We start from the raw sequence: 15,274 nt of genomic DNA, 5'->3' as shown, positions 1-15,274 counted from the left end.
GATTACGTACCTCTTTTTGTTTGGTTGGGATAGACAGGGGAGAAAAGAAAAGAAAAGAAAAAAAAGGATAGTAATAATTTCTATTAGTGTTTGGATAGATAGGGGAGAAAAGAAAAGAAATAATAGTTATTCTTATTTGGATAAGATAGATGAGAGAAAAGAAAAGAAAGGATAGTAAAAAAATTACTTTTTTACCCTTTCATAACCATGGGACTTGAATGGAATAATAAATCTGTATATTGATTTGTGGAGGCTAATTGTGGTATTATCAAAATGCTCGCTTTCTTTCCCTATCTTTTCAAAATTGAAGAGAAAACAAATAAGAGATAAGGAGGGATAACTATCCCTCCCTATCTCTCCACTTAACTTACTCAAACACAAACATACACTATCCTCTCTTTTCTTTTCTCTCCCTATCCCTCCAAATCAACCCTACCAAACACACCCTAAGATAATATCTTATTTTGTTTGTTAAGAGAAAAAGGAAAAAAAAGTGCTAATTGTATGAAAATTTTTGTAATTAAAAAACATTTATAATATCATTGTTTTTCTTCCTTCTGTCTTCTCTCCATATTTCTTCCTTTTGTCTTTTCACTTTTCTCATTGCCTCTCTACTAAATGTAGGAAGTTTGTTTCTTCCCTCATATCTTCTCTCCGCTCCTTCCAAACGGAACTTTAAAAGATGAGTCATGATTATTATTATTATTATTATTATTATTATTTATTTATTTTTTTGGGATCACACTATCCCTATGCATTTTTCCTTAGGAAGGGAGGAAGAAGGGTGCAAGGGTGGAGGAAAAATAAAAAGGAAGGAATAAACTTCCAAGCAATCTTTCCTCCAATATAAATTTTCATTCCTCTAAATAAGGCTTAAAGAGAGGAAGAAAGACAAGTGTTTTTATGGAAGTTTTGAATTACAATAGTATCTTAAACTATAATATTATAAACAAGGATGAATATAATGGTAAAAATAATTTAAAACTCATTTTCCTTCTTACTTGACAAACACATTAAATTGTGAGCTTATTATCTTAGCTTTCATCAAACTGAACAAAAAGATGAATATTAGAGATGTTTACTTTGTCCCTACTTCTCAACTTTTCATTCAAATTTTTTTTTTTTTTGCTACCAAACCAAGCATTAAAATTGAGTGTAACAAGTGTAACAAATTTGCCAAGTATGTGTCTTGAATTCTGCCACTGAATTAAATTTGACATTTTAACACGTCCATGCATTCATTTGAATTTTGTCATGAGCTAAATCGCCTAGCCTCACACGAGAGCTCTTTTCGCATTTACAGCCCACAATCTTATGGTCGGAGCTTCGCTTTCTTCGGATCCTTTGGTAATCTTATGGTAGGCTCCCGACTCCCTTCTCTCTCTCCAACTGGACAGAAAGAAAGTACTGTTCACGGAACCAAGTACTAGGAAGCTTTCTTTAGCATTTGCAACATAAAGAAAGTACAATTTATGATCATAACTTTTCTCTTCTTTTTTCCGAGAAGTAAAAAGATTATAATTTGATTTACAATGGTAAAATTTAGTAGCTTGCGATATAAAAGGAGCCCAGAAAAAAGAATGACGCGGATCCCTACTAGCCCTTGACACCCAAATTGTCAAAATTCAGAAAACATAAAGAATTTCCAAAACTTATAATAAATCATGGTGTTCATCATTAATTATTAAGTCAAAGTGTTTAATCCCCCTCGTAAAACTATCCCAGATTCACTATATTTACACCCCTCCTTCATAAATCGAGAGCATTTAGGGTTTGTTTGGATTGACTTTTCAAACGTTATTTTTGACTTTTGAAACTCAAAAGCTATATAAAATACTGTTTGACTAATTTTTTAAAAGAAGTTTCGAATTTTAAAAAACCGTTTTAGAGAAACTAATACCCCCTAATTTTTCCAAAAGTTAAGTTTTAATGAATATTTTCAAATGACAACCGTACCTCTTTTCTTAGTGAGTGAAAAAATAAAATTCCGACCGTGTCCCTATAAGATCCTCATTCTGATTCTTCCTAAACCCTAGTACGACAATCTAATGCTCTGCAGAAGATCGTCTCTGCAATTTCTATCTCAGGTTTGCTACGTTCCTCCTTTCATCTTTAATCCCACCCAGAATAAAACTAAGTTTGTGTATATATATAGATATAAATATATATTCATTTATGTTGCATTATCAGCCCTAATTTCTCATTTATCTATATAATGAATTTTTTCTTTCAGTTTCCTATCTTTTCTCAGACAACACCGGCGGCGACCTCCACTAAAACCAATGACCATCCATATTGGAGGTGATTTGTTTTCTTCCCTTTTTATTTTTCATTTTCGGAAGACTTAATTTTGGGAAATTTGCAAAATTCATTCCATTGTATATCGTTATCTTAATTTTTGGTTTAATTGAGATACCAACCCAATTGGGACATGTTTCTTAAAAATTACTTAAGTTTACTGGCTGTGTGTATGCTTTATTGAGGGCTCTTGTGGGGGCGACTTTAAGCTCACATACTTCCATTGTAGGCACCTCCTATTGCAATATATGTTTATTTCAACAGTTCTTCATTTCTGTGTCATTTTTATCTCATAAGTTTACTTCATTTCATGGTACGTTTGGAGAAAAGTAATAGGTTAATCTCTTTTTACAAAAAGTTTGGTACAAGTTGGTGGCTCTTTTAACTCATAAATTTTTAATATATAGCCGATCATTATGGTTTCATAAGAAATGCAGTTGGACTAGTTTGAGTACAAAACATAGAGGATATTTGATGGTCAATGATTTGTCCCCATTTTTGCTTTCTAAATTCATAAAAGTTTGTAGCATTTACCGCGATATGCCCAAAGAGGGTTGAAAATATTTAAGAACCTCGATGTGCATAATTATATTGATTAAGGGGCTCACGAGATTGAATTCAAGTTCATTACGTACAATTATGGGTTATAAATAAGTAGTTTTGGCACTTGGCAGTAGTACCAGTATAAAACTTATAGAAGCAGTACCAAGATTTTATGAAAATGATGGTATTGCTTTATACTTCAATTTCGTTCTTAATCACTCTTTATTGTATGGGTGGATGGGTTTTCCAACAGTTTCTGTTTGATTGGAAAATCTCTTATAATGGTGAAATGGTGTTGTTTGTGTTAAATGGTTGTTTAAAAGTTTGAAATGCTTGGTAATTTCAATTAGACTAAACCAATTTTCTTTATTTATTTATTCTCAACCTTTTCTACACTAATATAAATTTCTTAGGCTGTTCTATTGTATTTACTGGTATTCCTATTACTTAATAGTTGATCATGTTCTGTTGTAACTTAGATGACATTCGAGGAGACAAAAGTGAAACGAAATCTATATGGGACTCAGGGATGTACGAGATTTTTGTTGATCTTGCTGTAGAACTACACGCGAAGGCAAATAGAGCACACAAGAACAAAGAGGGTTAGAATATGTGATGAGATGAAACATGTGATATTTTTTGAAGCACAAATGCAGAATGTACCTTCTCCTCAAACCACCACCAAAACCGGCAGTCACCACCCTCACCAGACCCACCCAACCCAGTGAACTGACACTGTCATCTGGTTTATTATCCCACTCACGTGTATGCACAAGGTTTTGATGTACCAGTTTTGTAGTTTTGTATTGCATTGTACTCTTTTTGGGCCACTACTGTGGACAGTGTTTCAAAATTTCTTTTTTGCCCATCTTTACTTGTCTGGGCTTGGGGAATGCCTCATGTTTTTTTTTTTTTTTTTAGTTGGGTATTTACACACACATGCCTCCACGGAGGCTCGAACTCCTGACCTCTCTTTGAGAAGTAGGGACTTGGTACCGTTAGGCCACTGGCCTGTTGGTAATGTCTCATGTTTTTATTGTAATTACTCTTTTGTTATACCATACCACTTAAATACTGAAAAAAAATTTGTTTATGTAATTCATTATGTTTAATGGGTTGTTTATATGTAGTAAACGTCCAGTGTAATTGTGGAAGATGAATTCCTAGCTGGACTGATTGCTAAATGTAATCTTGATATTTACTATTTTCTGAAATAAAATTTATTGTTTCTTGTTGTTGAAAAAATATATGTATTCCATTGAAAAATGTATCTCATGAATATAGATAATTTCCATTGATATTTTTTTATTAAAGAAAAAAAAAGTTGTGTTTTTTAATTATACAGATTGTGTACATGGGACTATTGAGTACGCATGGGATTTTTTTTGGCCTTGTTAAACCCTGATTTTCGTTTGGATTATGGGCTTGTTTCTCTGTAGTGTTAAAAGATTTTTATTTTATTTTATTTTATTGCATTTTATTTGGTTTGGGTTTGTCTATGGGTGCTCACAACTCATATTTGTCACGGATGAAACTCTATTTATGAGAATAGTTCGGTTGAAAAGTACCTACTTCATGCTCTTGTGGTGATTTGTTAGATGCATGGAACATCAAGGTGATATGAATTTGAATTTCTTTTTCTTCATACAAACAATTCCTTTTTTAACATAATTTTTGCAATAGATAATTTTATCAAGCATTATTTATGTTTTCAAAAGAATAAGCTAGAACCGAAATTACTGGTTGGGACAAGGTAACAAAATACAATGGATGGGATAACAAGATATGAAAAAATTGGTATCTCAATCCGGGGGTAAAATAGATTTTCAATAATAGAAGAGATTTGGCAAATGGTTTACCAAACACACAAAAAAACTCTTTTATGTCATTAAAAGCTCTTCTAACATATTATTGTCAAACGCTTTTTCGTAAGTTGAGTCGAAGTGAGTGCTTTTGCTTCTCTTTTTCTTCTGCATAAAAGCAAAAGCAAAAGCATAAGCAAAAGTTATGCCAAACGAGGGCTTATTCATCTAAAATAGTTCAAACGTCTCACTAGAGGGAGATGTGAAAATGCACTCACAATGACTTATTTTTAATTTGTGTCCTCCTGGGAAGCGAAAAAACCAATAAATCACCTACAAAAGAGTTACTCCAATACTTCTACGAACAGATTTGACAAGGACAAGTTTCAGTAGTTCAGTGCATTATCATATATTAAATGTTTGCTACAAATATAGCAAATAGTTGAACTAGAAAAGTTCACATTTGTCTAAATAATTAAATATTTAGCAGAGAAAATTTAACTGTAACCATATATGAACAATTAGAAGCAAACTCTCAACTATTGAAGCCTATGCTTGGAGGGTTCTAACAACGCTAGTCCAGCCACAAGCAGATGTTTCTTGAAGAGGCTTGACACTTCTCCGTATACATAAATGGAAGTGTGTTGTCGTGTCATGAAGGAAGGATGGATGCAATTGAGTAGACATGAGATTCTTCCACATAAAAAGTATGAGTAGCCTCATGCTAGAAGAAGTTAGGAGTCTCACGAAACGGCAGCTTCTTGCAGAGGACCAGATTGGCAGATAGATACCTCAAGCATAATAGAACTATAGCCATTTATTTAGAGTCCAAAATTGCAAGCCTGAACAAACTCCATATCATAATCAACATACTTTGTCCAGAGTGGCCGGAACTGGTTCATGGCAATATCAAGCCATGGTTTCATATTCCCGTTGAAGTGCACGACTGCAGCATTGCGGATCTCATCCATGCTAATGCTTGGGTTGTAACCAAGCCCCAAAACATGCCAAGACTTGTCTAGGGGTTTTGTTGTTGAATAATATGTGATCAGTCCCGGAGGCAGTGTCCCCAATTTCCACAAGGTACGATTCTCATTCTGCAACAATTTTATCAACTATGGTTAGCGAAAACACAAAATCATTGTTACAGCGCCAATAATACAAAAGATGACAACCAACCATTCTATAATGCACAATCCAACAAATACATAAAAACAGACACTACAACTTGTGGAAGGAAATAACTTTATTTCTGTATACGTTTATAAGAGCCTCAAGGAAACATAGCTAGTCCTTTATAAGCTTACCATTAAATTATTGGCGTTTATACAGCTACAAACATATCCTAATGGTTCGAAAGTTCATCATAGTTAAAAAATTGAATAGACAGTATAACAAGTTAAACAGATCAGATGGGTAAGTTTAAAAGGCCCTGCTTGAGTTACGATTTGCTAAAGCAAGATAATTTTCAGAAAAAAATCATCTTACCAGATTCTGCCAGTAGTGATACTGTTCAGTGCATTTCTCCTTTCTCCAAGCATCCAAATCAAAGAAGTTCATCCCATAAGCCCATCCACATGCTTTTGGATTGAACTTCTCTTTGATTAAAGGGTGTGAGAAGTTCATGTACTGTGCATACCGATGGAATGACCCAAAACAAGTCTCAACAGCCCCATTCACCTTTCCATCCATGTCTATCTTCCACAAACCCGTCAAATCTCTCTGAACAACCACATCATCATCCAAAAACAAAATCCTATGCAATTTTGGGTACATCTCTGGCAAATAGAACCTGAGATGATTCAACATGGACAAATACTTGGGATTTCTAAATTTCATGTTGGTGGTGTCTTTAGTTGCATTCTCAAGCTTATTCTCAAAGTAGAACTTTTGCAAGTTCGCAGATTCAAGCTGTCTAAGTACTGGAACATAGGAAGAGTTCAAGAACGTGTAATCTTCCACAGCCTTCACCTCAACGTGAGCTCCATTGTATTCCCTCATCTTGAACATAACCTGCATTGCTCCGAGATTCATCTTATCAGTCACGACATGGAACACGTGTTTCGATGGCTCATTCGAGTTCTTAACAGCGGAATTCACCACAACGGAGGCTGCAATCACATTATCGGAGAAAATAGCATAGTGGTAAAGGTTGGGATCCTCAAATGCTGGCAGCGTCGGCTTCCCCTCATCTGAATACTTGTCAGGATGCGCAATTCGCTCTTCCATCAACCTCATCGCGAGGCAATGCAAGCTCTTCGGAATCGATTTTGCTGCGATCAAACTCGAAAACGCTCCTTGCTTCTTCGCCTTGGTTAATTGCTCATTTACAGAGAAAATCGTATCCTTGAGCTTCTGAATCTTCAGTTGATTATCGAATGACTCCTTCGCCTCCGCAATCAGTTGGCGCGTTAGTTTGATCCGTTCTTTGACCTCCTTCTCCAACTGCCGAAGCACCGATTCATCAATCGAGTTCGCATCAGAGTCAAACAGAGCGCGATAAGAAGGTTTCGAGATCAGATCCGTGTAGTTGCGAGAGAGATCTGCAAAAACCCTAACAAGCTTCGCGTTCTCCAGCTTCAACTTCCGAGCATACGCCGCGTAAGCGAGAACAAGAGATCTGTGGTCGTCTGCTTGCTTCTTGATCTGATCAAGTCTCGGCTTCAACGGGTCAGATTTGATAGCGAGTATCGTCCGTCTGATCGGTCCAAGTCCATATGAATCAGAAGAAAAACCCTAATTCGAAAAGGAAACACAGTAAATACTCGTACATATACAAAATTGATAATACATACATATATATATATATACACACACAGAAATTGAGAGCAATTATACATATAATATGTGAATATAAAGCCGATTATTAAAGTACTTACGAAGTTGAGATCGGATGGATTAGTGGAGGAAGTGAAGAGGAAAGAGAGAGCGAAGAAGAGAGAGACAGCGACAGTGATGGCGGAGACAAAGAGCTTGAAGCTGAAGAGAGGGACTCGAATCGCTCCACCGCCGACTCCATTCTTTCGATCGGAGGAGAGTGAAGTGCGAGAGCTTCGAAGCGTTGTGTTCGCCATCTCTGTGTCCTCTTTCTAGAGAGAGATCTCAAACTGGTTTTGCTGGGAATGGGAATCTAGAGAGAGAAAGAGGGGGCTATGATTGTTTGTACGGGGAGTGGCAAGTGGCATGTGAAGGGAACGCGGGGACCGTCGGTGATGGTGTAGTGTGTAGATTGGTTGGTGTTGATGGGTCCCACAACCGTCTATGGGCCTCCGTGGGACCGTGTTTAGCGGTGAGGTCCAGCTAAGCTTTGTATGGATCTCGGACTGTAATTACGATTACTGAGACTTCAAATTTTTTTTTTTTTTGGAAATAAGTACGATTACTAGGATGGTAATTTCATCAGTAAAGATTAGTTTGAAGGAACACGTGGCATTGCCAGCATTGAGTCAGTGACTTTCCTAAGATGGACTTGTGGTGGTACTGGATGGGACTAACCAGAGCAATTTTCATTCTCGCGTGGTACTTGAGATCGTCGTAGGGGTTAGTCTATCAATTTGGTTCCAACGAATTCAATTCATATGATTTGATTCAGTTTTTAGATTTCCTAGTTCAGCGGTAGTATAAAAAAATAAAAATTTACTATTGACAATTCAGTTAACGAATTAAACCTTATAAAAATTGATCAAATTCATTAATCGAACCGATACGATCCATTACCTTAATTATATAATCCATTAATATTTTATATATATATATATATATATATATATATAATTATATATTTACTTAGTGTATTTTTTTTTATTCATTATCTAAGACTTTAAGTTAACTCTGGGTCACTAAAATCATTAGTCATTAGTTAGGTTTTTAATTATTAATTTGAGATTTTAATGGGTCATAAAGTGTAATCAATAATTATATTGGACTATTTGAAAAGCCCAATCTGTAAAAACCGAACCGATCCGATCCATTATTTCACAGATTGATTTGGTTCGGATTAAGTTTCCACCGATTGGTTCGGTTTCAAATTTTACCAATTCGCAGGCACCAGATTAGATTGAATTTTACCCCCAAACCAAACCGATCCAATCCGTGTTAAGCCCTTGATCGTGGAGTCAAGGGCGGAGTTAGTGTATGCCCAGAGAAGACACTTGCCCCTGGCTGGCTCCGCCCACTAATGGTAATTTTTTTATATTTTACATGTAGATATATGAAATTTTTTATATAACGCCAATCAAAAATTATTAATTTTTTAAATTACATCTTATTGTTTTAGTTTTTTTCCTAATTTACTCTTCAAATTATTAAAAAAAAATATTAAATTTTTCTTGATAAATTAAATTCTAACTTTTTCCTTTTTAAGTTGTCATTTTTTTTTTACCTTTTTAAAAAAAAATTTCCTTTCTACTCCTTTAAATAATTTTTTTTTTCTTATTTTTTTAGCTTCTTACTTTAAGCTTTGGTGCCTACTAACGGACAAGGATCATCTCCAATTGCACAGTAATCTATTTCTTCTATTTTTTAAGTAAAAGTACATTTCAACATTTTCGTAAGGTGCATCCCAATATTTTTTTACTGTGCATCCTAATATATTCTTACTTTATCCCAATATATTCCTACTGTGCCTCCCAATATATTCCTAATATGCATCCCAGACAAAGATATCGTGATTATTTTTGGATCATTCATTTTAAAAAAGAGAAAATGGCGCACAATTTAATTGGAGGTGATTTTCACCAGCCGACTTAACTCATTTGTTCTGTTCAATTGAATTATTAACCGTCAATTTTTCAAAGCTACTGATGGTAAGAACTTGACAATTGTAAGGAAAACATTTGGGCCCAAAAACAATTGAAAAAAGCATGGTAACTGAGTAACTCAGTAACTCTTGATGAACTATAATATTCTATAATGGTAAAAACAAAAGCAATGTCATATCTTCGGTGGGTTTTTCTCTCATTCACGTCAATCATTTGGTTTTAAGCTTTTCCTTTGAAAATAATTTTCGTGAAAACAAAATCTCTCTCTATATACACACATGATCTCTTCAAATATCAAATTCTCTGATTTCAAGACCCTCCTCTTTCAAAGCTCACTACATTCAAGAAATTAAGAATCAAGAAAGATGTCTGATACTGATAGTACAGACACTAATTTACGTCACAAGCTCAAAGAAGAGAAAAGGAAGATGATTTCAGAAGAAGAAGAAACTACATGTGTTTCAGAACAACGAATTCCATCTGCAACTACAACAATGGTAGCTGTTACTGATCATCAAGAGGTCTCTGACATTGATGAAACCTGCAATCATCTGTCAGCAAAATCGAAACCCAGGTAAGTAAAGTTTTCTTTTGAATATATTATCACATCTGTTTAGTTTTATGCCAAGAAGAAGAATGAAATTTGGAATCATAATAGTAAGTGGAAGATAAAAAAATTTCTTTCCTATTTCTCTGCAACCAAACAGAGCACCAGTTTGGTTGATCATCTTTGTGATCAGAGTTCTCGCTTCTTTTCTTTTTTTTTTTTCTTTAATTGAATTTACAAGATACAGAGCTTAGTCTACAATCTACATAGGCCAATCGTGCAAAACAACGTGACTGTGAGACTACCCTGTTCTTGCCATGAAAACCTGGAATTAGTTCATTGGGAAGACCAGTCTTGGTGAAATTTCCATTTTTCTTGATTCTTATTAGATGGCCCATACTTACATATGCGTGTGTTTGTGTGTGTGTGTGTGTGGATATGTTAAATGCCTACTGCTTTGTTGCATTCTAAGAAGAAGAATGGAATTTGGAACGATATATGTCATAAAATGAATGAACAATTATAATTTTTTTTTTTCTTTTTCATATTCTTTCTTTCTCAATTCTCATCAAACAAACACATCAATGGGACTACTGATCGACTCTGTGATAGAATTTTTGTACTTTCTTTTCTTTCTTCTGACATGGTCATATAGAGCTATCATCAATTGATGGGTTGGTGAATTGAATTTTAAAGATACAGAGCTCACTATATTACCACACATAAGCCAAACCTACCCTAATCAAAATGGTTGTGAACCTACAATGGTCATCATTATGCATGAAAATACCAATATCTCTTTGTTATAATTAACATGAGTTACTTTTGGCTCTCTCCTCTGCAGATACTCATCTGCTGCAAGGAGCATCAATGCACAGAGCATCAATCCATGACCGTCTGCTAATAAGGATTGGGGGTGGTCAACTTCTGCTAGCTCAATTGATGCCATCACTGCTGAATTTTTGCGAAAAAATTCACTCATTGATGAGCCATTAATTCCAAGAGAAAGTGAATTAGCCCATTTCCCTCCCGAATCCCCCATTAGTGAACAAGGCAATGATGATAGGCAAAGTCATAGCAGTGGTTGCAGGGGCAAACAAATCATTTGTAGTAGTAATGAACAAGATGATTGCAGGCAAAGTCGTAGCGATAGCTTCAAGGGAAAAAGTCTTGCTGTTGAGAATGAAAGCCCATTGCCAGTTCTGTCCAAGAGGATTAAAATATCAGGCAAGGACATCCATAGGGATTGTGAAAGTGAATCTAGTGATCAAGGCAAGCCAAAGAAGTACTGTGTGTGCAATAGCCCATCAACTCTTAACAATGCCTATTTCCCTTCTGGACCGGCCATTGGTGAACATAGCAGTAGCTCGAAGGGTAAAGATACCATTTTTTGTAGCAATGAACAAAGTAATGGAAGGCAATGTCGTAGTGATTGCTGCAAAGGGAAAAGTACTATTCTTGAGAATGAAAAATGCGCCTCAGTTCAACCCCTGAAGATTAAATTGTTTCGCAACTACATCAGTACAGGGACCGAAATTGACAGTGCCGGATGACGAAGAAAGTGGACATAGTGATGAAAAATCATCCCCAGTTCAGCCCGGGAAAATTAAATTGTTTGGCAAAAACATGGATATAGAGACTGAAAATGATACTGCCCAGGATGATGAAGAAAGTGGCGACAGTACTGATGATGAAGGCAAACCAAAGTGGTCTCAGAGCCAAAGCCCATTAACTCCTGAAAGGTCTTTAACAAATTCAGCAGGCTGCTCATTCGAGAAGAAAGAAAGTCCCATTTCCCTCCTGGATCCAGCATTGGCAAGCAAGGCTTCCAAAGGCAGAGTCATAGTGGTAGGTGCCAATGCAAACTTCCTATTGTTGCGATCGCAAAACCAGAACCTGTACTGTAAAAGTAATACTGAAGAGGATGACAAAGAAAGTGAGTGTGATGATCAAGGCAAGCCAAAGTAGTACTCTCAGTAACAGCATACTAGAGCTTCTGTAGATCGAGGGATAGTCATCAGATAAGCCATGTAGTTTCATAATAAAGAAAGAAGGAAAGGTCTGAGTGTGAGCTTCTTCTGTATGCTTGGAACCAACTACGAAGTGAGGAAACAGGCAGTTGAGTTCAAATTTGGTACGTGTTTAAGTGAATGCAGTGCCTCCTTGTCTCTCCCTCTGTATATACATACATAAATAGATAATTAGATATAGGCCTTGTCTAGAATTCAATCTGAGAAGTAACAAGAAAATTATATTTCTCTTGATTAAACATAACCCTCCATCTCTTCTTCCTTGGTCACTTGTTGCGATTATGCATAAATTAAGTGACACGCAATTTAAATTGAAGATGCATCCACATTACACAAGGATACAACAGTCATGCATCACATTTACTTCATGGATGCAACATACTACATCGAGATGTAACAATTGACATTTTACGTAGCCGGTGGTAAGGGCTTTTTCCTCCACAGCTTGTGTTCGATTCCCGCCCCCATCATTCCCCTTAAAAAAAAATAATAATAAATAAATAAAATGGCCTTCTGGTAGCTCAATTGATGCCATCACTACTGCAAAAAAAGGTTCAATCTTTGACAAGCCATTAATTCCAAAAGAAAGTGAATTAGCCCATTTCTCTCCTGAAACCCCCATTGGTGAACAAGGCAACGGTGACAAGCAAGTCATAGCAGTGGTTGCAAGAGCAGAGAAACCATTGGTGGTAGCAATGGACAAGGTGATTGCAGGCAAAGACACAGCGGTAGCTGCAAGGGCAAAAGTGTTGCTGTTGAGACCGAAATTGAGAGTGCCGGGGATGATGAAGAAAGTGGGCACAGTGATGAAAAACAATCCCCATTTCAGCCCGGGAAGATTAAATTGCTTGTCAAAAACATCGATAGAGAGAATGAAAGTGATACTGCCCGGGATGATGAAGAAAGTGGAGGCTGTGATGAAGACTCCTAAAATTATATTTCTCTTGATTAAACCATAACCTTCGACCATGGAGATGAAACACTCCTGCATCACATTTACTTTGTGGATGCAACATACTACATCGAGATGTAACACTCCACATTCTACGGTCATTATTGCACCCTTGAATAAATGGAGGTACGGAACACAAATGTATGCAAGAGAAGATCCACATCCATTAGAAATATTACTCTGATTCAATTAGCCAGGAAGGGCCAATAAATTCTGAAACTTTAAATTTTGCATATGCATGGTCTTGTTATTGTCAATCATTTTCTTGAGATGAAATGTTGGCAGCCAAAAACAATATTTCCTCCTTATCAAGCAAATTAACAAAATGCAGATAAATTAGTTTATGAAATTTCCCATTTATAATTCAAGGTCATGTACAATGTTGGGACATGAGAACAGAAAAATTAAGGAGGACTGGTTGTTTCGACTGAAAAATAATAATAATAATAATAATAATAAATAGATATTGCTATAAAAAAGGGCAGGTTATGGTAAACCTAGAATTACCAAAATGAATATAACAATAGCAATACAAGAACATTGATACATTGTAATCCAGGGAAAGAAATTTGTTTTATTAACACAATAGTATGAAATCAATTCCGAATATCAATACTGGAATTGAGTCGGCATAAACCATATGGGAGAAGACAAATATGAATGATAGTCAGTTCAGTTGGAAAGAAGGACTTAATACTCCCATCATCTAAGCTGAATATGCCCAAATCACTACAGGCTCTTGGACCATTAAATATGAAACTTTCATCTGTAAAATAAATCCCCTAATTCCGGAGAAGTCCAGATGGACCAGCTACTGATTCTGACGGGCCACACTTCATCACTTCCCAAGGAGAAGGAGAAGTCGTCAAGCCCAACCAAGACATACCCCATTTAGGTCTATTTTGTAAACCTCCAACCACACAGGGCTAGCAAAGTATTCTGGTGTTTTAATTAAATGCCTAATCAATGTTCTAGCCACTCTTCTTTTTCCTATCCCAATTCATACTGTAATTTTTATTATTATTATTATTATTTTTTTCCAGGACAAGATTTGTCTACTTACCACTTATGTGGTCTAATGACAAATACATAAATAGTCTATAATTACAAAATTTAAAAATTGATAAATAAAAAAATCAGAGAGGTGATTAAAAAAATACCAAAAAAAATTATTGTCCTTATAGCACTTTTCTAATTTTATAATTAGAAACTATAACCACATCACCGATAAGCAGGACACCGGTGAGTGAGTAGACCAGACTTATTTTGCTTATCATTTTTAGGAATTTCAATTCTGTTATAACAGTCAACTAACTAACAACTAACTCAAATAATTAAGCCCCACAAAATGACAAATCCCTAGGTTTCCAATGCTCGCTAATTTTCAAAGTTATATTCATTTCGATATTGAATGTACATGGCACTTCTGAAATTATATATATAGGGCATGATAATAAGAGTCATTTGTTAGACAGAAATGACGTGCCACCAATTTGATCTGAATTTCAATAAAAGGGATTGTTGCTTAGGACCCTACATACCCTTACCTTGGTGCATTAGGGTTGCCGAATTATCTAAAGCAAACGTTAAATGTTTTATTTGAAGAAGATTGTTGATTGGTTGGATATATAAAATATAAAAAAATGAGAGTCGCATTTTTTTATATCTCACCAATAAATTTTGCTCGGTCAAGAATTTCAAATGAAATCATTAGCACTACTCATTTGTAATTAATTATTAAATTTTTATGATTTTGGCGGATGATAACAATGCCAGCCCATTTTATATTTTACCTCAAAATTAGAAAACGAACACATTTTCTAATTGGAAACTAGTTCAAAGGAAATACGCTTAAAAGAACATATTTTTAAAAAATGAATGTACTATTTTTTATAACATTTACAAACTATCATTTTAACTATATACCACTAATTATGAACGAAATACTATACTGTAAATTTAAATTTTCTTTCTTATCAATATAATAAAAGAGTATTAAAAATTCACAACCATAAAAAAAGAATTCTGGGACTTGAGGGAATATTAAGTAGTCATCATCAACTGCTAACCATATCATTGAAAGCCCCAACTTATCCATTTAAGTGGGTGTTATTTTGTTCATGTACTTGTTAGTTGCGCTTTAATGTCTTTTGCACCTATTATAAAGTTTAAAGTTGATGTGCTAGCGTTACATTATGAGCAACATTGATTAACGAGTTCCAGCAGTAAATCAATTCAAATATTACAGTAATTTTTAAGGTTAGGCCTTGTCAATCTACTACTCTGACATGGTTAAAAGGGCACTACACCATCTCTGGCTTTAGGTCTTAGTCTTCATCCCA

At 35.3% G+C, this 15,274-nt stretch overlaps 1 protein-coding gene and 1 long non-coding RNA gene across 2 annotated transcripts; one reads left to right on the top strand and one right to left on the bottom strand.

Moving 5' to 3' along the window:
* Window positions 1-1,973: 1,973 nt before the first annotated feature.
* Window positions 1,974-4,086, top strand: LOC132269164 (uncharacterized). The gene is made up of 3 exons (XR_009469429.1): window positions 1,974-2,087; window positions 2,234-2,301; window positions 3,321-4,086. It is a non-coding gene; the product is annotated as an uncharacterized LOC132269164 (long non-coding RNA).
* Window positions 4,087-5,012: 926 nt separating this feature from the next.
* Window positions 5,013-7,809, bottom strand: LOC132269163 (galacturonosyltransferase 8-like). Its single transcript, XM_059770252.1, has 3 exons — window positions 7,523-7,809; window positions 6,132-7,379; window positions 5,013-5,740 (listed from the first exon to the last, which is right to left on the bottom strand). The coding sequence occupies exons 1-3, from the start codon at window positions 7,715-7,717 to the stop codon at window positions 5,465-5,467; spliced, it is 1,719 nt and encodes a 572-aa protein (XP_059626235.1). The 5' UTR covers window positions 7,718-7,809; the 3' UTR covers window positions 5,013-5,464.
* Between the last annotated feature and the right edge of the window lie 7,465 nt (window positions 7,810-15,274).

This window comes from Cornus florida, unplaced genomic scaffold (assembly GCF_030987335.1).
Source record: "Cornus florida cultivar Cherokee Brave unplaced genomic scaffold, ASM3098733v1 CherokeeBrave_3.0.0_Hap2_Chr08, whole genome shotgun sequence".
Classification (NCBI taxonomy): domain Eukaryota; kingdom Viridiplantae; phylum Streptophyta; class Magnoliopsida; order Cornales; family Cornaceae; genus Cornus; species Cornus florida.
The sequence above is the reverse complement of the archived record's forward strand: the minus strand, read 5'-3'. Positions and strand labels throughout refer to the sequence as shown.